This window comes from Astyanax mexicanus, chromosome 22 (genome assembly GCF_023375975.1).
Source record: "Astyanax mexicanus isolate ESR-SI-001 chromosome 22, AstMex3_surface, whole genome shotgun sequence".
In the NCBI taxonomy this organism is placed as follows: domain Eukaryota; kingdom Metazoa; phylum Chordata; class Actinopteri; order Characiformes; family Acestrorhamphidae; genus Astyanax; species Astyanax mexicanus.
This window is the reverse complement of record NC_064429.1, coordinates 20,587,263-20,612,577: the sequence shown is the minus strand read 5'-3', so window position 1 is coordinate 20,612,577 and position 25,315 is coordinate 20,587,263. Positions and strand designations below refer to the sequence as shown.

At 36.9% G+C, this 25,315-nt stretch overlaps 1 protein-coding gene across 3 annotated transcripts in view; it reads left to right on the top strand.

The window, feature by feature from the left end:
* The window catches only part of ssbp2a (single stranded DNA binding protein 2a), a 56,262-nt gene that overhangs the window by 6,000 nt on the left and 24,947 nt on the right, over positions 1 to 25,315 (top strand). For all 3 annotated transcript variants that reach the window (XM_022667554.2, XM_007258307.3, XM_007258306.3), the window contains exons 2-4: positions 16,660 to 16,732; positions 21,215 to 21,276; positions 21,380 to 21,464. In XM_022667554.2, coding sequence (XP_022523275.2) covers positions 16,660 to 16,732; positions 21,215 to 21,276; positions 21,380 to 21,464 — 220 coding nt within the window. The remainder of the gene's footprint in view (positions 1 to 16,659; positions 16,733 to 21,214; positions 21,277 to 21,379; positions 21,465 to 25,315) is intronic.

Sequence of the window (25,315 nt, the reverse complement as noted above, 5' to 3'; positions counted from 1 at the left end):
AATGAATTCTGTGGAAATGCATGAATATTTTAGAGATATTTCGTGCAACAGGTGTAAAAATATAGATTTCTTTGCATGGGCAATGCTATACCCCTATCACTAGCAATGTAAGCCTGTTGGGAGCTTTGGCTTAAAGAGCTGTATTTTGTAATGCTGGGGGTGAATGGAGGTGGGCTGTTTGAAAAAAATGTGTACTCGTTATCATGTTTCACTACACCCCAGGTCTATTTCACACCAGATTTTTACTTTAACAGAAGTAGCATCTGTGTGTACATTTTCCTGTGTTGTCTTAGTGGGAGAGAAAGAGAGAGGAATCGGTAATGAGTGTTAGTTATGAGATTTTATCCATTGTTAATAAAAACTAATCTACCTTCTGAACTCAGCAATAACGATGCAGATGTGTTGACATTGCTAAAAAAATCACTAATGCACCACTAGTCTAGTCAGACAAACTTGGTTCAGGGGTGCATATATGTTGGCAGCATTGAGGGTGGCACTTTTAGATGGTTTAAAGGCATGCAGACCACTTTTTGCTGCTTACTTCTGCTCAATACTGCTGTTACCAGCCACCTACTGTCGTACTTGTTGTTGCTTACTGTTGGACACTGCTGTACAGTTCCTCAAATATACAAGGCTATGTAATGTACTGTTTGCTACAGCATACAAACAGATTTGCACTTCCAAGGTAAAGCAAGCATGACCCTGTTCTTTAGAAACTACACATTCATCTGTCTGTCTTTTTCACCCTCATCTGTTACTCTCTCTTTGCTCTCTGTCAGTCAGCCACTCTCCCTCGTTTTGTAACTCGACAAAAACACTGTGACACACACAGATGTGACTGCCCTCTGTGTATCAGTCTGCTAGCCCCTGGTCATTCTCTGAGCTGCACAATAACTCATGGTTTGTCCTCTCACACATTTGCACCACAACACAACATAATGCAGCCTGAATATACCTGTTTTACTTTATTAGCTCCTGTTCGTGCTATTTACCCTCATCAAATTCGTATAAGGAGATCAAATTTCAGCTTCATATACGGTACCAGTCAAAAGTTTGGATGCACCTTCTCATTCAATGTTTTTCATAAATCTTTATTTTGTACATTGTTGATTACTACTTAAATACATCAAAACAATTAACATGTTAATATGGGACACATGGAATTACGTAGTAAACACAATCCACAATCCCCCGACCTAAACCTGGTCAACTGAGAGGTGTGATTTGGGACAATCTAGTGCTATGCGATATGCTGGTTCATCCAATATAACGGAGGGGAAATTTAAACCAGTATGCAATTTTTACATAATTTTTACGCCATACTGCTAGAGGCACTGCAGAGTGCTGTGTAGAACAGCACCACCAAAAAGCATACTGGCAACAGCAAACCGCAATTATTCATTCAGAAAAAAAACGAATGGGTGTGAAATAATTTATTCAGCACGAGACTAAAACTCCTTAAACTCTGGATACAATGTGTAAAAAAAATCTTCAAGAGCAGTAATTATAGCCCTGTTTAAATATATTAATACTGTAGCTTGAGGGATCATTTTAATGCACACTGAATTTATTTTTTTTGTTAAGTGGAGAAAGACGCTTAAAATCAGATTTGTGTCTGATTTTAATGCTGTAATGCCTATAATGGCTTCAGAAATAACATATCGTAAATGGATATTTAACTTGTGTCTTACTTGTGCAATACAGCTTTTGAGAAACATCTCTGTTGAATACTTAAACATTGAGTATTGTAGGTCAATTTATAATGTTTATAAAACTATTAAAAATAGTAGTTTCGCTAAGGAAGCCGTGTTAAATTTGTTTGTGTATCTCTTTTTGTCTGGTTTCTTCATATATTGTGTAATTTTGTGGGAAAAAGTAAACCCAATAGTAAAAAAAAAAAACAGTGAAACCATAAAAATTTTAAAAAATACTGTATTTAGAGTATATATTTATATACACTTTGGTCATAGCAGCATCTATTGTTTAGCACCTTCAAGAACTTCTTTGAGATGCTGAGAAAATATAATATATTATAATATAATATTATATATAATATTATTAGTTTAGAACCAATGTTCTGAAATAATTACAGATTTGGGAAATGTCAGGTATTATCCAGTGAGTATGCATGCATCATTTTGTACAGTACAGTGTCTTCTTCCCAGAAAAAAAGAAAAAAGTACATTTACTGATTATTAATTAACTATCAAATAAATGTACAGTGCTATACTAACAAATTGCAGTTTTTGAAATCATAATCTAGATTGCATCACATCTAATGTTTTGACTACAACCCAACGCTAATATCCCAAGATTGTTGTTTACCAGAAACCACACAGCACAGCCATGAAGAGAAGAGATTTGTTCCCTCCTTTTGCACCAGCTGTTTGTGAGTGAAATGTTGTGGGAGTGTATTTTCTACACCTTTCTAGAGGCAAGTGGCACAGAAATTCATGCACGACTTGCTGCTGTTGCAGTTTCAAAAGCCTCAGTGATTAACACATAACCACAGAGCAATCAGCATAGCAGGTTCTGATTTTAAATCTGTTAGCTTCATATATTTTCAGCAAAATAAATAAATAAGCAGATTTTTTTCACCTTTCTGAGCTTTGATTTCTAAGCGCTAGACCATGAGTATTCATTTTGAAAGCTGGTCTTGGACTCAAGTACTGCACATTTTGATTTTACACAGATTTTAAAGAAGGGGCAGTTCTACAGAAAAGAGTGCTATGCTGAGGTAAATACAAAAAGATCTAAACATGGAAGTTAAATATTTGGAATCTTAAAAAAAAACTAGCATATGTAAAACTCTAAGTGGTTCAGCGGGCTAAGCACTGCCACTATGATCAGGAGATCGCCGGTTCGAATCCTGTTCATGTAGCTTGCCATCGGCTACCAGAGCCCTGAGAGAGCACAACTGGCATTGCTCTCTCTGGGTGGGTAGATAGTGCTCTCTTCCCACATCACTCCAAAGGTTGATGTTAATCAGCACAAGGAGTCTGTGAGCTGATGTATCGGAATCGAGTTGCTGCACTTTCCTCTGAGTTCGCTGTGATGCTACTCAGCAATGCTGCATCAGTAGCAGTTCGGTGGCTGAATTCACATGTATCGGAGGAGGCATGTGCTAGTCCTCACCCTCCTGATGTTGTGATAGGGAGAGTCCTAATGGGTGGGTTGGGTAATTGGCAGTATAATTGGTAAAGTAAAGAAAAAAGTAAAACAAGCTACATCCAAAACCCCCAAAACTGTTACATATCAGTTTTGACTAACTGTATTTAAGCCCCCAGCCTCTACTATTAGTTAACATCTTTCAAGGCCAATTGCCCAAGATACTTTGGGAGTATATGTATGCAAGGCAATCTAGAAAGGCTAAGAGCTAATGCAATGCTGATGTGTGAAGTGTGGAGGACTGATCAGATTAAGCCAATTTGTAAATTTGCTTGGTGTAAAGCCGTGGGATCATGGGAAAAAGGTAAACCACTTACACTAGGCTGACTGGAGGAAACTGTTAGGATCTTCTTACCTGTTAGATTACTGTTCAGTATGATGCTCACTTTACCATTTAAGCAAAATATATACTTTTTTCCTATGCAAAGGCAACTACTTTTTTACTTATTTACATTATTATTGCATTAGAATTAACTATTTAAAATACTGAATAAATTCATTCTTTGCCATTTTTAACATGTATATTTCTATATCTAAACTGGTGTTGCAAGTTTTCTTCTCAGCACTGTGGTCTTGGGTTCAAGTCCCACTCTGGGTGGAGTTGTTTACGTTTTCCCTTTGTCTGCATTGGTTTACTCTGGGGATTCTGTTTTTTTCACAGTTCAAAAACATGGAAATACGGTGAATTACATAATATATTTCTATATTTGTATGCCCAGGTATTGATTGACACTCTGTTCTGAGTGAATTCCCCTAGTGTTCAATGCAGTCCTCCAAGTGGACAGTGGTTAGTTACATTGCACACATTGCTTCTGTGGTTGTATTCCCATCATAAATTGAAGATTTTCCTAATAAATAATTCAGTGTAGAATAATGTATTAATTTTTTATACATGAACCGGTGCTGTGTTCAAAAAGCTTGCTGTACAACAACCAGCTTTCAAAACATTGCAACAACCTTTTATTAAATTGCAGCATTTTGTTTTTCAGTCATCACCTGTTGGAACTCCCAGAAGGACTGCAGCGTTTTGCATTAATGTTAGCATTAGCGCTAGTGTTAGCACGTTCACAAAAAATGGAATTTTCATCATGTGTAGCCCCAAAATCTTGTTGTTCATGTTCATTTACTGGTGTAACGTGTCTCTGCAGTTGAGTCTGTGTGTTATTTCAGAGGGCGAGTGCTGGGTGAGGTGAAGAGAATTGTTTTGCCATTTGCGAAAGGGAATTTTTCCCTGTTGTCTGTAAATGTTTTTTATCACCATGGTTGCAATCCATTTTTGTTCTCGTCCTGATGTCTCTCTCTCTCTTCCCTTCATAGATCTTCTCATTACTCATTCTCCCCATCTCTCTCTCTTCCTCTTTCTCCCATCCTCTCTCTCCCAGTATGTCCTCCTCTTTGTTTGTTTTCTCTCTGTTTATCTTTCTTGGTCTCTTCCTGTTGTTGTTATATATTGCTCTGTCTCTCTCTGGACATGAAAGCTTTTGAAAGCTCTCATTTGTGTCTCTGCCATAGAAGTTCTGATGGTAAACACACTCCACAGATCCCCCTGCTCCCCCCACCTTGAGATTTTATATGTGTCTATGTGGTATCAGAAAGACTTTGGGGAGTCATTGGGAAAAACAGAAGAGGAGCTTCTCTAATGGGACATTTTGGTGTCTGCATGGCCTTAATAAAGGCCAGTGTGTTCCAGTGTAGTTTGTGTGCCAGTCTTATTAACAGCTGTTAACATGGATTTAAGAGGTGAAGGAATTAATTTCTCCAACATTTTTTTAAAGGCACAATTACTAACTGGTAGAAGGAAAAATGAAGTTTCTAAATACACATTCTTATGCTCTTGCCACTGGCCAAGTTGCATTCCAATTCTCCAAACCTTATAAATTTTAAAATATACAATTGTAAAAAAAAAAAAAATGAAGAAATGTATTAGGGTTGGGTAGTATGACTCTAATACCATAAAAAAATAGTGTGTCGCCTAACATGACAAATTCTGCTCTGTATCTCACTATTACAGGGCAAAATAGCTCATTCATGCACTTTTAGGATGGCCACAGGATGGGGGCGCTTACTGAATTTAAGTGGCTTTCTAGACTTAGGGAGATTGAATCAAATTAGCTGTTGTTAACTTGTTTGAATTATCGTCCACCACAGTGACATCTGGTGGAAAATCAGGCACTTTACCTGTTTGTCTTTAAGTTCAAAATGATATTTAAAACTCTCAGATTTGGTTTTGTCTTCAAAATATGTTTGTGATTTGAGCCTCATTTAGCTGGAACACTGTCTGTGCTGTTAGCGGTTAGCTTGTTAGCTAGTGTTAACAGTCTGTGGTGTTAGCAATTAGCCATACTTCACTCTCTTAGTTTTTTATCATCTGTTAAAGCAGCTGTACTGAGCTCTGTGTAACTGTATCTCTTTAATAAAAGCTAGCTTAGCAAAGGAGCTTTAGAACCAACACCACAGGACAAGCTAAGAGAAGTCTCTGATTAGTACATGTTGTGACTTAAATGTGTGTGCAGTGTTCACTTAGTCTGTCAAATACAAACTGAAATTTGAACATTTTTCAAGTTTACAGTAACCCAAATGTGATTGTATTGTAGCCTAGGGGATGAAAACAGCAAATCCCTGATGTCAATAATACTGTATGCTGTGGTAATGTTTCCACACAGTACGAAAAAAAAAGTTGATATCGCCAAATCCTTTAACACAAGCAACAATTGTTTATTCTGTCAAGTCGTGAGGCTCGTATACTGTCCTGTTACAGCTTTATCTAAGCTGGTTAGCCAATATATATATATGTATATATATATATATATATATATATCTTTTAGGCCTTGGTTGATTTGGACAATATATCAAATAAATTTGGCAACATGTTTATTGTACGCTGGAAAAAGACCAAACAATGCTGGCCAAACTACTACAATTGATTGACATTGTTTAAAATGAATTGATTTTACAGTTAAAAAGTTATACTGGGGTGTCTAGTCTCTCTGTAAGTTATATATGTGTATATCGGCATTTGCATTGGCATCAGTAGATATACATATGTGTCACATCGGATATCGTCATTGGCTCAGAATTCACACATCTGTGCATCCCTAATTATCATTTAACATAAAACAATAGCACATAACAAAAAGTGTTCTCCATTCTTGTATGCTTGCGAGTTTGCTCCTGGAAGGGAACTTGTCAGGAACATTCTTTCTAAGAACCCAAGTCTGTTCATTGTTTCTTTGGTATTAAGAAACAACCAAAGAGTGTAATGACAGAGTACAATTCCATAGACTGCTCTGATGTTGTGTTTGTCGACACCACATTTAATAAAGCAATCAGTTGCTTTAAGTCGCACCCAATACTGACACAGATTGAACACACAATCTGACTAGTCCCTGTAGAGAAGTACTGCCAATAGAATAGGACTCTTTGGAGTGGATAAACATGAATCTGTTGGCTCAACATCTAATGCCAGATATGGGCTAGAGAAGTATTAAGCTCTAGCATTGATGCCTCTTTACTATCCCTAAATTCCCCATCCAAATTTTTTTAGAATATGTTGCAGGCCTTAAATGCTGGAATTGATATATATTAACAAGTATTAACAAGTGAAATTAAGTTGACCTAATAAAACACAGGGAGGGAATCATAGGGTATCTCGCAATATGATATTTTCAGGATTCATTGCCCACGATAACTAACATATTACGATACTGTAATTCTGTAAACTGGCTATATCAAAAGATCATCCTCTATAATAACTTCACAGCATCTGTGTTGCTGGTGATGATTAGATACTCCTAAATAAGCAAATACCAGAAATTGGAATTTATTGGGGTCAGTTTGACAGTTGACAACCAATATGAAACAATGTACAGCAAAGTGCATAGTTTAGTTTGCTCGTATCTCTTTAACAGACATAGACTGGCTGCAACTCTTCCAAATGTGGCTATTTCTGCTGCTGTTAAAATGTGTAGGTGAAACTAAACTACACTACACCAAAATCTTTTAAAACTAAGCTTACAGAGAGAATTATTAAAACAAAGATACATTAATGCAAAAAATCTAAAATTGATATTTGATGCTAGGTATCAATAATTTATTGCAAATAAAAACAATCCAATATATCGCCATTAGGGGTGTGCCATATCGTATCGTACGCGATAATATCGCCAGCACTTTTGAATATTGTAAACGATATTATACCCTGGAATATCATGCCATATCACCCATCCCTAATTAATCACATCAGGGTACTACATTTTTGCTGTTTTTAGAAAAAGAAAAATTTACACTGTTCTCATTTCCCATTCTATATCTACTAGAGACAGATTATATCTGTCCAGTATCATTTATTTTACTTTAATCCTGGATATATGGAGATTTTTGGAGTGCATTATTATTAGTATCATGACATTCTGAATCATTGATTCTGGTACAAATTTGATCAAATTCTTGTATTTTTAATCAGAAAGAGATCGGCAATATCATATCGTATACAATAATAAAATGTAAGTTTTGTTTTGTTGCAGTAGTGCATTTTTTATTTTTTTTTTATTCAGTGTTTGGTCATATCGCCAAGAGTATCGATATAGCGAAAATACCATGAAATATTGTGATATTATTTTAGGGCCATATCACCCACCCCTAATCGCCATGTAGATATTTTGTCCCACCCCTAGTTACCAGGGCTGCATTTTTCTAGAAGTCAGTAATCAATAATATTAGTAATGCATTGTGTTAAAAATTGTAAAAATAGTAAAATAATTTATATTAGGCATGACACACACTTGCCTTTGGTACATGTGTAAATTAAGTTATATCATCATGTGTTTCATTCAAATTTAATATCCTGGTATGTGACTATTCTGCATGCATTCGCCATATTGTGATGGTGAAGGATGTTGAGACAGTATATTGTGCATCAATAGTTCATACCGCCTGCAATAATTTAAAAGTTAAAGTAAATAAAATAAACACTTTAATTTCTTATTTTTTTCATACTGTCCCAACTATTTCTGATGTATGGTTGGGTGCTGTGTTATTTTGCAGAAAGCTGTTGCTAGTGTCCACATTTCTGAAATCCCTTGACCATGATGCAATCGCGGTAACACACCGTTAATTCCTACTGGCCAACTCTGAATCAGTGAACCATGAGAAAAGCCATTTCCTTTAGAGCAGCCTTCTTCTCAAATTCGGTGGCTCTTTTTTTTTTTTTCTTCTTCATGCATTTTACTGGCGAAAGAGGCCATGCTCCCCATCCCATTTAATGAGAGTGTGTCACGTGGTCTCACTCTCCAGCAGTGTCCCGTTTCATTCCTTTCTTCGCTTATATCAGTCATCTCTAGAGCTCTGTACAGCAGCCAAGTGGGAAGTGATTAGCAGACTCCTATACCGATCAATGGAAAGATGTGTTATAGTGTGCTAATGTCATGGTGATCTTAAAATCCAGGCTAAAATTTTAGCTCCTTCTTTTTTGTTGCCCTGGGGCTATGAGGATATGTATCTAACATGAAATAGAAGCTTAAAAATTACTGATTAAAAATTACTGTACTGTATGTTGTATGCTTTCCTCAGATTGTATCAAAGTTGTTACACAAGAAACAGCATATATCACAATTAAAAAAAAAAGATAAAGATGTAAACAATTCAAACAACAACAGTTTGATAATTTAGAGGACATTACTTAGTCAGAATTGTTGAGGTTTGCTGATGGTAAAACATAAAAGCTGCCTCTTAAATCTGCTAAATAAAATACACTATATGGACAAACATATTGGGACACATTTCACTTGGGCTCATTCATAGTTTCATCAAAAATAAAAGGTAATAAAAGGGTAATAAAAAAGAATTATTCTGCTTTTGTTGGAGTAACTGCTTCTGCTGTAATGGAAAGGTTTTTTACTAGATTTTGGAATATTGCTTTGAATATTTTATTATACTCAACTCAACAAGACATTGACTTTGAGTTCAGGGTGTTAAATTATCACTATCACATCTCCCCAACTCTTCCCAGAGAAATTAGTGGCCCACGCCTGGCAATAGGCATGGTGGCAAAAGGTTCATTTGTACCTGCAGCATGTTGTTTTACATTGTCTTTTTGAAAAGCAAGTAGGGTCCAGCCTGGATGCTTCCAAGTCCAGCAAAGCTAAAGATGCTTCTAAACATGGTAAACATAAGGCTTCTTTGCAATGCAACCAGCCAGTTATTTACAGTACTGCAAAAATGACCTTCCATCTGTTTGAATGAGGAGAGACATAGTATTTGGTGTTTCGGCTTTTTATGGTTACATGCACCTGCGCAGATCTCCACAGCAAGGGGGCTTGCCAACTATCATTTTTTGTTGAAGGGCACTAACACCATGATTACGCCATGTTACGAGAACTCCCATTAATATTGCAGTCAGCGGTTGGTCTCCTTATTAATAAAATCTCTGGTTAAGCATCCACAAACATAATTATTATTAGCTACGTTAGTTAGCTAACATTGGATCTCCAGTGCAAATCTCAAGCTCATACAAAGCTAATGTTAGACACCAACATTTGAACTAAGCTGAAAAATCACTTTAACTTTTAAGTAAAGAGGTTATAATTCTCTCACAGTGATCCATTCTTTTAAACGCTGATAAAAGATTCAGATATTTTGGTGTACTTTTCCACTGTGAGAGTATATTCCAGGTTTAAATACTGCTATGGAGAGAGTTATTAAGCATTATAGCATTTCTGAGCACCTCTCTTCCTTTTTATTTTGTGGTCCAGTGATTCTGAAATGTTTATCTTGTCTTACATTAAAGCTAGTCTAGCTTCCTCGCCTGTTCCGCTTCGTAGCCTTTGGCTTTTGTTCAGCAGGGAAGTCTCTCTCTCGCTCTCTCTCTTTTGCTCTCTCTCTTTCTCGCTCTCTCTTTTCTCTGCTAGATGCTTCCCTGCTCAAATTTAAAGGTTTGACAGAATCTCTGGAGTATTAATTGTTGAGTTCTGCCTGAGACCCCCTCACTCCCCCATCCCCCTTCTTTCCAGCCGCCCGTTCTCCTCCCTCAACACCGGCTGTCTTTCATCTTGGTTTCCATAAAACCCTGCTATCATTATTCCAACCTCTGCACCATCCTCTCTCACATGAAATGCCTCCTCCTGTGAATACTTCTTCCCTTTGGTTCCGGTACATTTATTTTTGCCCTGTTTTATTTTTCATGAATTTTTGGGAGGCTTTTTTTTCTTGTAAGTCTCCGGATCTTGCAGATGCTTACAGAGACGAAGCCAGTGTGTTCTGAATACAAGCAAAAGCTTCTTTTTAAAGTCTGTGGAGAAATATTTTCAGTACATTTGGCTCAGTGGGCAGACCAGGCCGACGCAAAACATGCTTATAAACCCCAGGCAGAAGTTACCATGCCTGGGGAGAAGATGAGTCAGGGACGAGCTTATTATGAGCTACTGCAGAATAATTTATGAACATAATAATTCTGGCAATAAGGTACAGCTTAAGCTAGAAATTAGCTGGGATGCTGCTGTGTTCTGTCAGCAGTGCGTTAGCTGTGGGTGTGAGCAAAGACTCTATCCACATGGCTGCCGATACAGGAGGCAGAAATTCAGGCTTCAAGATGGTTGCTATAGCTACTATGATATGAATTTTGGTCTGTTTTTATTGCTAGCAGTATCCCACTAAACAAAGAGACGTTGAAACGACGTCTTTTCTAGGTCATTTTTGCACGTCCAATTTTGGTCTCCTGAAGGTGCAGACTGTGACGCCAGACGACGTCTTTTTTCTGACGTCTTCTGCACGTCCAGTATTGACGTCCCCCAGACCTCCGGATAAGGGCTAATTCTAGTTTAAATTAAGTCGTTGTGGACGTCTTTTCTACGTGAAATTTACATGTATACGTTTTTATAGACCAACTACTTTGAGGCTCCCTGCATAACTGTAGTGCCATTTCAGACGGTGGCAACTGTTCCATTGTTCCAGCTTCAGCAGTTAACTGGAAACGCATACAAAGCTAAGCCAAACAATTACTGGAACAGTTATACACAATATGCTTTACAAATAAATTGAATTTCAACCCTCTCACTTTTTCCAAAACATGTCAACCTGCAAAGAACCAGTAAAAGCAAGGAATAAATTAATTACCCCCATCTTACCACTGTTGATTTTAAATTGACCCTTTCTGTTTGGGGAAACATTAATATAATAATAAACATAATGAGTAAATCTCATTTGGGGTTAATGCCTTTATTTTACATCAACATAACATACACCTTAGATTCACACCATAACAATTTCACTAAACATTTACCTTCCCTTAAAACTATTACAGCTTTACATTACACCTTCCCTTAACAATATTATACCTTCCCTCAACACTATTACACCTTCCCTCAAAACTATTACACCTTTAACATTACACCTTCCCTTAACAATATTATACCTTCCCTCAACACTATTATACCTTTACATTACACCAGGGGTCTCAAAGTACCGGCCCACGCGGTTTCATACGGCCCCTCACGGGTTAACAAAATAAACATACATCTGGCCCGCAATTCAATTTAATTATTTATGCTTTATTATGTTCGTTTTCATATTTTATCTTAACTTGTATTTTGGTGTGTGTGTGTGTGTTTTTTTTTTACGCTGCGTTGCCTGCTTTAGTAGTCTTCAGTAGCCTTCAACAGTCTAACCTTGCAGCCGTGGTGTGTCCACTAAACTCCGTAGTTATAAACATCCTGAGGTTAGCAGCGCGCTAACTGACCTGTTTATAATGTAATCCCAGCAGTGCCTCCGTGACGCTGCTCTAAACGGCTGCTGTTAGCTGCTTGGGCTGAAAGATGAACTGTAGAGAGCTGTATTATCCGGTTAGTGGGGTTATTTTATTTCATACACAGAAGAACTTAAAAATTTTCAAAACGCTCCAGACTGGCTCAGCTGAGTCCTGTAGCCCGTGGCTGGGCTGTAGCTCTGACTAAGCAAAGACTGCGGGCTTGTGGTGCTGCAGCTGCAGCTCCGACTAGTGGTTGGATGAGGAACTGCTAAATCTGAGGAAATGCTAAATCTGTCACAGCTCACAATTTTTGATTTTATATTTATTAAGCCTTATTTCAGTATCAAACGTTTTGATCAAAGTTAATATAACTTGTACTTGATGTAATTTCTATTCACTTGAATAGTTTGGTTCTTGATTGATGGAGTTTTTGGATTTCATAACATGACAAATTAAAAGGATTTATGTTAATAGAGCAACAAGCAAACATTTTTCCATGCAACTGTAATATTTGATTGAATAAATAGTATATTGAGAGTTATTTAACATTAAGGAGTAATTACATTCATTTTATATTACATCTGGTTACATTTTCTTATATTTATAAGTTACATCTGGCCCTCAGAGGACAGCCAATATGTCAATGTGGCCCTCGGCAAATATGAGTTTGAGACCCCTGCATTACACCTTCCCTTAACAATATTATACCTTCCCTTAACACTATTACACCTTTAACATTACCCCTTCCCTCAACACTATTACACCTTCCCTCAACACTATCACACCTTTCCACTACACCTTCCCTTAACACCATTACAACTTTACATTACACCTTTCCATTACACCTTCCCTTAACATCATTATACTTTCATTAAGATTCTAGGTCCTGAGAGACAGCGGTGTGTCCTCCACGTCTTTGTGGTGCATGTTTGAGATGCTCCGAAGTATGAAGTCCTCGGTGGCTGTCCCGTCACATTTCATGACTCCATCTGCACAAGTAGAAAAAGACAAATTAGAAATCTCAGAAAATGTTGAAGATGGCCATTTATTTTTGTCCCACAACAAACTATTTTAAATTGCCTTATTTATGTAATATTTACATAAACTTACTTCTTCACACTATGGCTTAGCTAACGCTAAGCTAACGGCGGGAATACACATTTAACACCTGACGAGAATTATCGTGCTGTTTTAATTCTCACACATCATATTAAGCTATTTTAATATTTTTTTTCCCCCACAACAAACTATTTTAAATTGCCTTATTTATGTAATATTCACATAAACTTACTTCTTCACACTATGGCTTAGCTAACGCTAAGCTAAAGGCGGGAATACACATTTAACACCTGACCAGAATTATCGTGCTGTTTTAATTCTCACACATCATATTAAGCTATTTTAATTATTTTTTTCCCACAACAAACTATTTTAAATTGCCTTATTTATGTAATATTCACATAAACTTACTTCTTCATGCTATGGCTTAGCTAACGCTACGCTAACGCTAAGCTAACGCTAAGCTAAAGGCGGGAATACACATTTAACACCTGATGAGAATTATCGTGCCGTTTTAATTCTCACACATCATATTAAGCTATTTTAATATTTTTTTTTTCCCACAACAAACTATTTTAAATTGCCTTATTTATGTAATATTCACATAAACTTACTTCTTCATGCTATGGCTTAGCTAACGCTACGCTAACGCTACGCTAACGCTAAGCTAAAGGCGGGAATACACATTTAACACCTGATGAGAATTATCGTGCCGTTTTAATTCTCACACATCATATTAAGGTATTTTAATATTTTTTTTTCCCACAACAAACTATTTTAAATTGCCTTATTTATGTAATATTAACATAAACTTACTTCTTCAGGCTATTCAAAATGCACTTGATATTGCCCCCAGTTGCCTAGGTTAATTGTGGGTGCCACAAACTTATATAACTTAACGCTAGCTTAGCGAATTTAGCCAAAGACGGTTCTTTGATTTAGCTTAGATTGGCTTATCAGCCTAGCTCTGGTTAGTGCATTGACTTAATGACCGGACAATGCTTCTACGTTAAAGCTTCGGTTACAGTAAATATTATTTGCATTAGGGTCGTTCTCAAAAGTAATTCCAATTCCATTTTAACTATGGCCACTGTTTAGCTATCGTTAGCTAGCTAGCTAGTTAGCTAACTGCCTGGGAAGAGAGGCAACGCCAGCAGGTTCAGATGATTTAAGACCACAGAGCTAAAACAACTAACACTACAAATACATTAACTTATACATATCGTCTTACCTTATAGCTTGGCAGCTGAGTCCGGTCCGGAGCGGAGCTGAGCTGAGCGAGCTGAACTGAATGAGCTGAGCTGAGCTGAGCTACTGCAGCAGCCAAAAAATGTTTAGCGTGTTTTGCCTCGGCATATCAGAGTGGAGTTTATGATGACGTGCGGTCTCAGCAAATCAGAGTAGCGTTGACTGGTTGAAATCAACTTAACAATTTTCCACATAAATTGCATTTCCAAATAAAAATAAAAACATACGTAAATAAATACCTACATTCATTAATTAATTAAATAGATAAAAAATATAATACTCAAATAAATAATTAGAAATAAATGATGCTTAATCATAAATAATCTATATTCATAGTGATTAACAATATTGATAACAACAATTTTGACATACATTTAAAAATAAATATATTCTTAAATAATGTTAATTTCCTGCACCTGTATTAGACGTCCCCATGACGTCCAAAAAAGTGACCTAGTCCGACGTTCAAATGTTTAACTGCATATTGACGTCCAAGTGGGGTCATAGTTAGACGTCCAAATAGCGGACCTAGTTTGCACGTCGTGTAGACGTACAGAATTGGTCTTGGACCGACCGACGCAATATAGACATGATCTTCACGTCCATAAGACGTCTAATGTTTAGTGGGATGTTAGCTATTTGCAAGGAAGGAAACAGGATAAGCAGAGCTTTTCTAAGACTATTTTACAGGTGAATTCAAAAGCAGTGTGAGGTAAATATATTATAATTTGGGCTAATTAGCTTAGTAGCAAACCACTTTATTTTACAGACTATAAGGTGCATCGGATTATAAGGAACTTTAAACGATTAAAAGAATGCCTAGTTGAAGTGAATAAGGGTGTCGCCATGTTTTCTATTTAATTCAGCAGGTCTCACCGCTGGAGGGGCACCTAAGTAAACAAAGCTAATTCTTAAATAAAACCTTTTCCTGTAAAGTCAAACGAGCGCTGCATGTTTATCTACACAGATTTCTCTCCTGAAAACTGTTTATTTTGGTGAGTAAAGCACTTCGGTTTCTGTACAGTAAGTTTAGAATTCCAGCATTTATCCAAGGGTGAGCGCTAGCCGCGATTAGCAGCACTGGCCAGTGGCTGTTAGCGCTAGCAAATGCCACCTTACCCGCTACACTTAGGAACCCTGAGTGTTTTGGTAACCCAGGGTGCTATCAGCTAGCGGTTCGTCCTACATAGTTTGTTTTAACACTGTAAACGCCCAGGCTACAGTCCGATATACTCAAATCTGAACATCAAAAGAGCTACCGCAGTGGCACAAGCAACCAAAAAAAACACAAATTTGAGTATTTTCCTTGTTAGAAATGAGATAATAATAATATTGCCAAAGTTTAATGTGTAGTTTTAATGTTTTATTGCCATTTTCTTAATAACAAACATAAAAAAAACACTATTAGTTAATTCTAGTTGCTAGAATCTTCTCTTTTCCACATTAAATGGTGCAACAGATGGCATAGGCTGCAGCATTTAAAAATGCAACGGAAGAATAAAATAAAATTAAAGTAATAAAATCAAGAAGGTTTGTAGGGTTACAGAAATCATGTGAAATAAAAGGATTTGAAACGACATTCCCAAAATAAAAATTGAAAAAACAATGAATCAGCTGATATATAAAACCTGAACATGATGTAAAATATTTTTCAAATGAGAACTGGAGCATTTCTTTAAAGATAAAGTTGATAAAAAAACAGAATTTTACACAGTAATTACATTTACATTAACCAGAATTTTAAAAGTACTCTTCCATATGCTCTGTGCAATTAAACATTCTTATCAGAGAGGTCTCTAAATTCCCCAGTCCACAAAACTGAGTTTTTACAGGTTTTCAAATGCAGCTTTTAATACATTCTTATTTTCCTCTGCTAAAAGATTTATTTTGGCCTTTTTAAAGCTGTGCATAATAATTGTGAATATAAGTAACTGCTGTGTTCAAACAAAATTGACTTGGATTGGATTTAGTTAAAAACAGCAAAGACACTTTAGGGAGTTTATATGACACTAATTAAGGGACAATTAGGGATTTCTTTGGAGCAGCTGTGCTAAAACATGAATGCATAATAAATCTAAACACATTCAAGTCGAAATCTACAAGCATCTAAGGAACTTTATTTTTTGGTTTTATTTTATAATGGCACTGCTTTTATTTTCCGTGTTAACGATCATTTAATGAAAGCAACAGGAAGGTTCCCAACTGTTGCCCTACTTAGGATGTGTTCACCTAGCCAGAAGGATGACGGTGTTTTTGATCTAATCAAACCTGAGGGTTCGCTCGTTTCAAATATTAGCCTCTCAGCTCTCGCAGCCGAACTGTCTGTGTTGTTTGAGAAAAGTTCTGCTGAAACCCCTGAATCATGGAGAATGTTCTCAGTGCTTTACTGTGATTTTGAGCTTGTTTTTATTCTTCCTCTTTCTTTCTTCCTGTCTCTCCTGCAGGCTAGCCCTCTATGTTTATGAATATCTGCTTCATGTTGGAGCTCAGAAATCAGCACAGACCTTTCTCTCGGAGGTAGGTATCAAGAAACCAACAATGCAGCAGATGAAAGCCAGCATGATTTCATCTTGTGAAAACTGTATATTCATATGGATTTTAAAGTGACATCTAGTGTGTTATTGTTCATGTGCATTTAAACACACATTTGCTGACTCCTAATGGCCTTCATTCATCAATATCTCTTAAGATCATTTTTTCCTTCTGTAAAGTTGCTGTTTGTGGAAATACCAGGCTTTTGTCTGAAAGCAACAATTTACTAACTTTTTAACACATTGATTCTCAGGCCTGGTCCTGGCACCCTACCCTTCTCCTTACACACCTGATTTATCTAATCGTTAAAAGTGGATGTGAGTTAAAATTAAGTGTTAAATGAACTCTTTAAGAACTGAATTCAACTGCATATAGTCACATTTTAATATTTTAGAATTAATTCAATATTGTGTGGAGTCATATAGTCTCAACTGTATGTAACTCTCCGCAGTGTTAATAAGATTCTCTCCTGAAGTAGTATTGCACTGATGGAGACCCTTATTCTCCCTCTAACCCAACACCAAGAGGGCAAATAATGTTCCACCAGTGGAACCACTACAATTAAATCGCATTTACCTACAAACACATACACAACATAAATACACACACACACACACACACACACATATGTAACCGCACAAACAACAACAAAATCTCATATGAAGTAATAAAGAATAATGGCAGCTGCAGAACATGCTGGGAGAGAGGCAAAATTAGAAGGCAGAACTGTAAGGAGTTGTTAACTTTGAGGGAAAATAACACCAACTCTGTGGCTGTTTAACGCTGTCAGAAATTGTTAACACTGCAATTTTAACAGTGGATTTTACTGTGCAGTACTGCAAAGGCCAATATCACATTATAGATTAATAAATGGTATGAAGTGTAGCTCTACTTAGAACCTTACCCATGTATGACCCGTGTTACACTATGTCTTTTCCCTCGCTGCCGGCTACTAATTTAATTACTTCCAACACCGAGCTGAGCTGGCAGGACATTTAGTGTGTCTTTACTGGAACAGGGAGAGGGAGAACGAGCAAGAATTAGAGAGAGAGAGAGAGAGAGAGCATGCTCAGTACTTGCGTTCATGTTCACACTTCGTCAAGGACAAGTTTAATGTCATAGATTGATTTATGCCGTACGCTATATAAATGCGGCACATCTTCCGAACACTTGCTGGCATAATCATACTTTGTCGCCAGCTAAGCAGCGACTGAATAGGTATAATCTTGATGATTCAGACTATGGATTAAGTCTATTTCAAGTAACAATTGACATGCAGGGTCTGTATTGTACACAGTCACAATAGTCCAGACAGCAGGGAGCATTATCACTGCTTCTTTGAAGAATCTGCAAAAAGAGCCACTCAGCTTAAAGAGCCTGCTAAACAGTCTAGCTCTGTTTATAAGAAAGACATGTTAAATACACACAGCCAGCTCTGTAACTTGTGCTTTAGACAAAAATGATGATATGACATTATTTATAATGTCTAGCATCTCTTCTCTGTGCTGAAAGAAAGGAAAATAAAGGAAGACAAAAGTGTGACAGTGCACAGCTTTTACAATTCAATAGAAACTGTCTTTTTTACACCAATATATGATACATTTACAGCAAAGTTAATAGGGATGTGTATTGGCAAGAGTTTGGAGATATGATATGTACCACAATCAAATAAATAATAAAATAAATACAAGCCATATGCATCAAGTTCATCAAAGTTCACTGTCCAATCAAAACAGTGGAATCTGACAGATATAGCAGGAAATGTGGTCCTAAATAAAACAAAGTCTTAAAGTCTTTTAACTTAAAAGTGTTTAACAAACCAAAATACCAAAAATATTGTGAAGTATTTAGGTGGCTCTTATCTGGGGTGCTGTTAACTTATGGTTTCTCAGGCTGGAAACTCTCATGTTCTTATCCTGTACAACAGAGGTAACAATTGGCATCCTTTCCTGAGGCTGTCCTGATGAGTGCCAGTTTCATCATAACATTTTTAATGGTTTTGGCGACTGCACTTGAGAATACCTTCAAAGTTCTTCATTTTTTTTCCCTTTAATTAGTTGACTAGTTCTTGCCATAATATGGATTCAGATCATTGCTCAAATAGAGCTATTCACTGTATAACAACTCTACCTCTTCACAACTTTACAACTGATGCTCTGAAACACATTAAGAGGCAAGAAATTTAAGTAGTTAACTCTTGACAAGTTCAGCATGACTGTTAACTGAAAGCTGTTATTCCAGGTGACTCTACCTCATAAAGCTTACTGAGAAAATCCAGCCAAGATGTGCTACTGTGAAGAATTTAAAATATAAAACATATTCTGGTTTAACACATTTTTGTTCAATAAATAAAATAAGGAAAAGCTTCTGAATTTATGGTGTGTCCAACTTTTTAGTGGTACTTTATATATTCTTTTTTTTACACCCCTATGAGTCGGTTGAAGTTTTTAAAAGTATCTAGAAGTATTTAAATATATTGCAGTCCTCTGTAGAGTAAACTGATACACCATACTAAGGAATGTTAAAATGAAGGAGAGAGAGGCTGGTGCAGTGAAAGAGGGAAAACAAGATTACATTACAGACACAGCCACGACTAAGCCAGCCATGCCATGTTGTGATTCAGACACAAACAAGACAATCCTGAGACATCCCCTGCCATTGTGTGCTGCTTCCTTTGCGACTCGTGTCTTTTGCCACCCTGGCCGTTGCAGCCAGGCCACGCAGCACCGGAGCCCAAAATAACCCGTCTGTATCTCTGCAGTGGCGACACAGCCGCGCACAAACAATGACGTTAGATAACAGGGGCACTCGGCACACCCACCTGCTTTATGGCAGTGGTTGGATCATTGTGTGGAGAGAATACGCAGCCAGCCAGCTCATCCAGTGATCTCACTGCGAGGAGTGTGTGGTGCTGGAGGATTTTTTGTGGTCTGCAGCTTGTGTGGGTAATATGAAAGCAGTTGCATGGTAGAGCGAGATGCTGCGTTCTGTGCAAGAAGCAACTCGATATTAGTTGATTCCATATTTGCGGTTAGTGTAAAACTGTGTTTTTTTGTGTGGGAAAAAAATGTGGGACTCCCACACAGTACACATACAAGAGCCAATTCCAAAACCAGTTGGTAATAATACAGAATTGATCTCTGCATTGCAGCTGTTTTAGCTTTTAATAATCTAGGAAGATTTCACTCGTCTTGCTACAAGTTAATTTACACACGCAAAATGTTAAAAAACGCTGGTTAATTTTTTTCACGTTATTTTTTTACATTTATGTTACGCCATGAATTTACACCTATTCATCCAAAAGAGCAATTGTGTGGTCAGATACAGATGTTGGACGAAAGGGTCTGGCTTGCAGTATCTAGTAAATTTTCATGGCTCAAAGCACCCTACAGTATTACCAACCCCTGTAACAACAACAACCACATAGCATTATCCCTCCTCTACCAAACTTTACAGTTGGCCCATTGAAGTCAGACAGATAATGTTTAAACCCAGACTTATCCATCAGACTGACAGACAGAGTGAGTGTGATTTCTCATGCTGCCAGTGCTCCAGAGTTCATCAGTGATCAGTGTGCTTTGTACTACTCCTTCCGACCATCCTATTACAGTACCACACTCCCATTGTTTTAGTAATGTTTGAAAGGAACATTGTGTCAATGGAACTAAATAAAATATCTAAAATTAATGGTTAAGAGGTGCTTAAGAGATGTTTTTGTCTGTTTTGTGCATTTGATATACTATTTTATACATATGCAGATATGATTTACTGAACCTTTAGGTGATATTATGTACTGTAAATGGTTGCATATCCAAAGTCCTCAAAATGGAACTTTTAAGGAACACTTTTCTGATTTTTTTGATGCTGCTATTAGTACCACTTACTTTTCTAGCCTTTTCTAACTGCCCCATTTCAACTTTTTTGAAATGTGTTGCTGCCAGCTAGTTCTAAATGAGTGTTTTTCATGAAATTACATTCACTTTTTTTCAGGTAGGTTTCCCAAGGGTATGTTTGTGTTTAAATGATGCAAGAATGCATTGATTTTGCTTGTGGTGAACCAGTTTTAATGTAATATTTTTTAATTCCTGTCTTTTTGTTTCTTTTTGTGTCTTTTAAAGTGTGTACTCTGGAAATTAGCTTCTAACCATGTAGCTTTTACCATTTTATTTCATTTAGTTCATACTAGTTTGTTTTTTTAATGCTGTGAATATCCTGACCAATTACGGTTATTATTTTGATGCTTTGATGCATGTAAACATTTAAATCATCTAAACAAACACAGCATTACCGAACATCACACAGTCACCTTGTGTCATATTTAACATCATTAATTGTTCATAAATAATCCACTGTTAATTATGTGCTGTAAGCTTGAAGCTTTAACCAGAGCAGCAGGATTCTTCTGCTCCAGCTGAATTCTAATCTCTCATTCTAGTGTTCTCTGTTTATTTGTGTCTGACCTGGCAGATCCGATGGGAGAAGAACATCACGCTGGGCGAGCCGCCTGGGTTCCTGCACTCCTGGTGGTGGTAAGCTGCTCAAATTCAGCAGAATAAACCTACATAGATACTTGTGTAGGAGAATAGATTGATAATTAATACAGAGTTTACCTTCTTGTCTTCTTTTTCGCAGTGTTTTTTGGGATCTCTACTGTGCGGCTCCAGAGAGGAGAGAGACGTGTGAGCATTCGAGCGAGGCCAAAGCTTTCCATGACTATGTGAGTGGCGTTGTTATTTATCATTTCTGTTGGACAGAAAAACTTGTATCTCCATTTTTGGGATCATAAAAGATTTTTAGTGATTCAACGAAAAGAAAAAAAAATCTGATCAAACAAAATGTATCATCTGGCTAAAGGATGAATACCGCAAACATATATTTTTAATATGTATGTAAAATTATTTTGCCATTGTTGCCCCCTTTAAATAAATGAAATTGCTTAAATGTAAGAAAATGCCATTTTTTTTAACTACAGTTAAAAAAGTATTGAACCCTTTATATCTCAGTTGAAAAACCAAGAAAGCACAATACAGTGTTTTTGCTACGTATATTTTGTAGTGGTGGCCCAAGCAATTATAAAACCCTGCAGAAGGTACAGTTTATAAATCCATGGGTACAGTGTCATGGCTGGACAGCACTCAAACACGCACTGATACAGATAAAACGTGAATTTATTAAATAAAGAGAAAGACAAAGGGATAGTCAGAAAAAATATATCACCAGGGGCAAACAATACCAGTGAAGTGAACAGTCCACAGGTCTAACACAGGCAGGAAATATAAGAAGGCAGGCAAAAATCAAGATCGGTGAACAAAGCACGGTCAAAAATGTGGGATACAAAAAACTGGCCAAAGAAATTTGTTGTATGAAGAAAAACCATCAATAGTCAGCAGAGCACATGTGCAAAATAAGTTGCGTTTTATAGGCCAAAATGCCTAGTACTCAGGTGACTAACTGGTAGAGGCATGTGATGTGTCATGTGATCGTGAGTAAGTGTAGTTTCAGTGTGAGGTGCATCCTGGGCAATGTAGTCTGGAGGCTGCAAATGGCAGGTAGAGCTGAGTGTGAAAGAGACAGGATTGCTTATAGCACCAGATATGACATACAGTTTATAAATCTGTGGGTACAGTTTATAAACCGAAAGTACATATTACTAAACCGTTGCTTTTTAACTTTTTTCTTTTTTTTTCGCTAGTGAACCCTCCAGGGCTCTGTAGCAATCAGACTAATTATAGAGCTTCAAAGTGCTCCTCTATGGTCAGTAGAGCTGATAAGATGGACAGAAAGTGTAAAAAAAGAAGGTGGCCATAATATTTTTAATGTACTGTTTATCTTTGAGCTGGATTGTTTTTAACCAGGTGTTCTGTGAACAGAAATCTGTAATGTCTGCAGCTGTGAGAGAGACGAAGAAGAGAGAGAGAGAGAGTGAGCTGTGGAGGAATGATGGATTGGTTTTGAAAGGATATCATGCTCAAGTGATGTCATACTCTTGTGGTCAGCTCTCCTAGAGAGAGAGAGAGAGAGAGAGAGAAAGTGGATAACAGATTAAAGACAATGCAAGTGGTTCACCTTGTTTGAGTTCACAGTGTAGTAGCACTTCTTTTTAGCTTTTTTCTTCTTTTTTTAAAGCACCCTACTGATTAAACCAACTCTCACAAGCCGCCAGTCACACTGCAGCTGGAGAGAATCTGAGAGAATAAGTCTGGGAGCTGTAAGTCATTACTGTAATAGAGTAAGATATTCGCTAGTCTTTCAGTCGGTCAGAAAAAAATATCTGGTGTCTCATTATTCATGAGTAAAATGTTGAACAGTTCTGTTGTACAGAATAATTTAAAGATGTACATTGTGTTCAGTGAGCTGAAGTGACCCTGGGTGAGCAGCATTGATATTTCCACAGTTCCTTTTTATTTTTAAATGAAAATGGTGGATATATTTTTGAAAAAGTAGCTGTTATTCTGGTAACAACTGCCTGAGTGCCATTTTTATATATAGTTATATAAGCTTTGTATGGAGCCCTTAAGGTGACATCATGTTAAAAAAAAAATATGCGAAACCACGGCTTAATAGGGCGTAGGAATGAAATCCTAAGGTGTAAGAATGAGAGCCTTATGCGTGGGAACGAGTTAATTATATTGTAGCCATTAAGGCGTGGTCACAAGATCCTTTTTCTTTCACAGCTAACAAAGCAAGCAGCTCTCTGGGGTTTGTTCACAATATGTCTGCGTCTGAGCCCGTCAGCTTTTAGTATGCGGACAAAGTGTCTTTTACTTTAATTATATCATGTCTGACTGCAGGAGATTCCAAAATATTACCATAATTTATTACCAGCTAAAAATAAAAAAAGAAACCAATTCACTCTTCATTTACTTACAAAATATTATTCCTGGATTGGAGCTTTAATGTAATATTTAGTCTTTTTTATGATAATTTCTTTAAGGAAAAACAAGCTTTATTATTCTCTGGCAACAATTTACTGGTCTCATTCCCACGCCCTAATAAATTTTGGCCACAACTTAATTATCTCATTCACTTATCAATTCAATTATCTTGTTACCATGCATTAGGATCTCGTTCCCACGCCTTGAAAAGTCATGGCCACGCATTACTTTTTTTTTTCTTTTAACACAATGTAACCTTAGGGGCTCTGCAGCTTTTTTTAAGACGTGTCCCGATCACAGTTTTTTCCCCAAAGTCATTTGATTTTGAGTATCTGCTGAGTCCAGTTATAATTATAATATTTGAAAAAAATTAGATTTAGGATGCTTTCACACCTGCCTCGTTTGGACGTCGTCAATCATCATCAAGTTAAGGAAAACGCATCGATACGTAAGTGATGATAAAAGAATGTAGGAGTATCACACAAAGGTCTTTGGTGCGCTCCTTAAACTGCAGTGTGAAAACAAAAATAAGAAAACCAAATATATACAATGTAGCAAACACATGAATCTTGGTTCGAACCACGGTCTGGACTTTCAGGTGTGAAAGAACCCTTAGACTAGACTTTTTTAGTGTATAATAATATCTCAGGGTAGTTTTGATGCAAATTTCAATATTTTAACAAGTTTCTTTGTTGCTGAGTTTAAATGAGAGCTTTGTTGGAGGAAATAAACACTACTGTAGCTGCATGTATTGTTTAAACATAATCTTTCTGATAAATCAATTGATCCGGATCTTTTACACTTGATTCTGATCATTTGAAAATGACGCTATTCGGCCCCGATTTCCAATCACATGATCGGCTCGTGGACATCCCTGTTTTGTTTGGCTGCAATTTACAAGCCCAAATCTAAAAAGGTTGGAAAATAGAAATAGTAGGAATAGTAATAGTTAAAAAAAAGTGTTTCTTGTAAATTAGCTTTCCGAATTGTACTGACGCACAACCCTCTACCATGACAGACTTTGGCTTTTGGACTAGTTGCTGAAAATAATGTCCATTTCATCCAAAAAAAAAAAAAAAAGACATGTTTGTCTTACCACAATACACAGTTCCCAGACGCCTATGAGTCCAGAGAAATCAGGATTTAATAAGTTAATAAACATAACGCATGTATAATATTAGAACATGTATGAAATTCTGTAATGTGTTTAGGTAGAAAAACTTTCATTTAATTTCATCTGCATGGTATGAACATACTGTATCATAGGCTATATTGATATACTGTGGGATATATACAGATATTAGTCTGTGTCTGTTCCTGTGAACCCGTCAGATTTATTTCAATACAAACTGAAACTGCTGCTTCCAGATTTTCCTTGTGAGAATGTCGTCTGCTATAAACATCAATCAGAAGGAGTAACGACAACACATTAGGTTGTTTATTTTAATGATTGTGTGTCATATTCACCAGCAAGAGCATCATAAAGCCTTTTAGATATTCTCAATGGGAGCACTGGTGTGATAATAAATCAACACTCCATACACTGATTTCCATCATTTACCCTTTTCAGCAAGGATGTATCATTTACAGCTCTGTGCGAGCTCTGAACATCACTCTCTCTAAATGAGCACCTTCCATCTGAGCAGAGCCTGACTTCATAAACACAGAAAACTATTTTTACCCACGCTGCCTC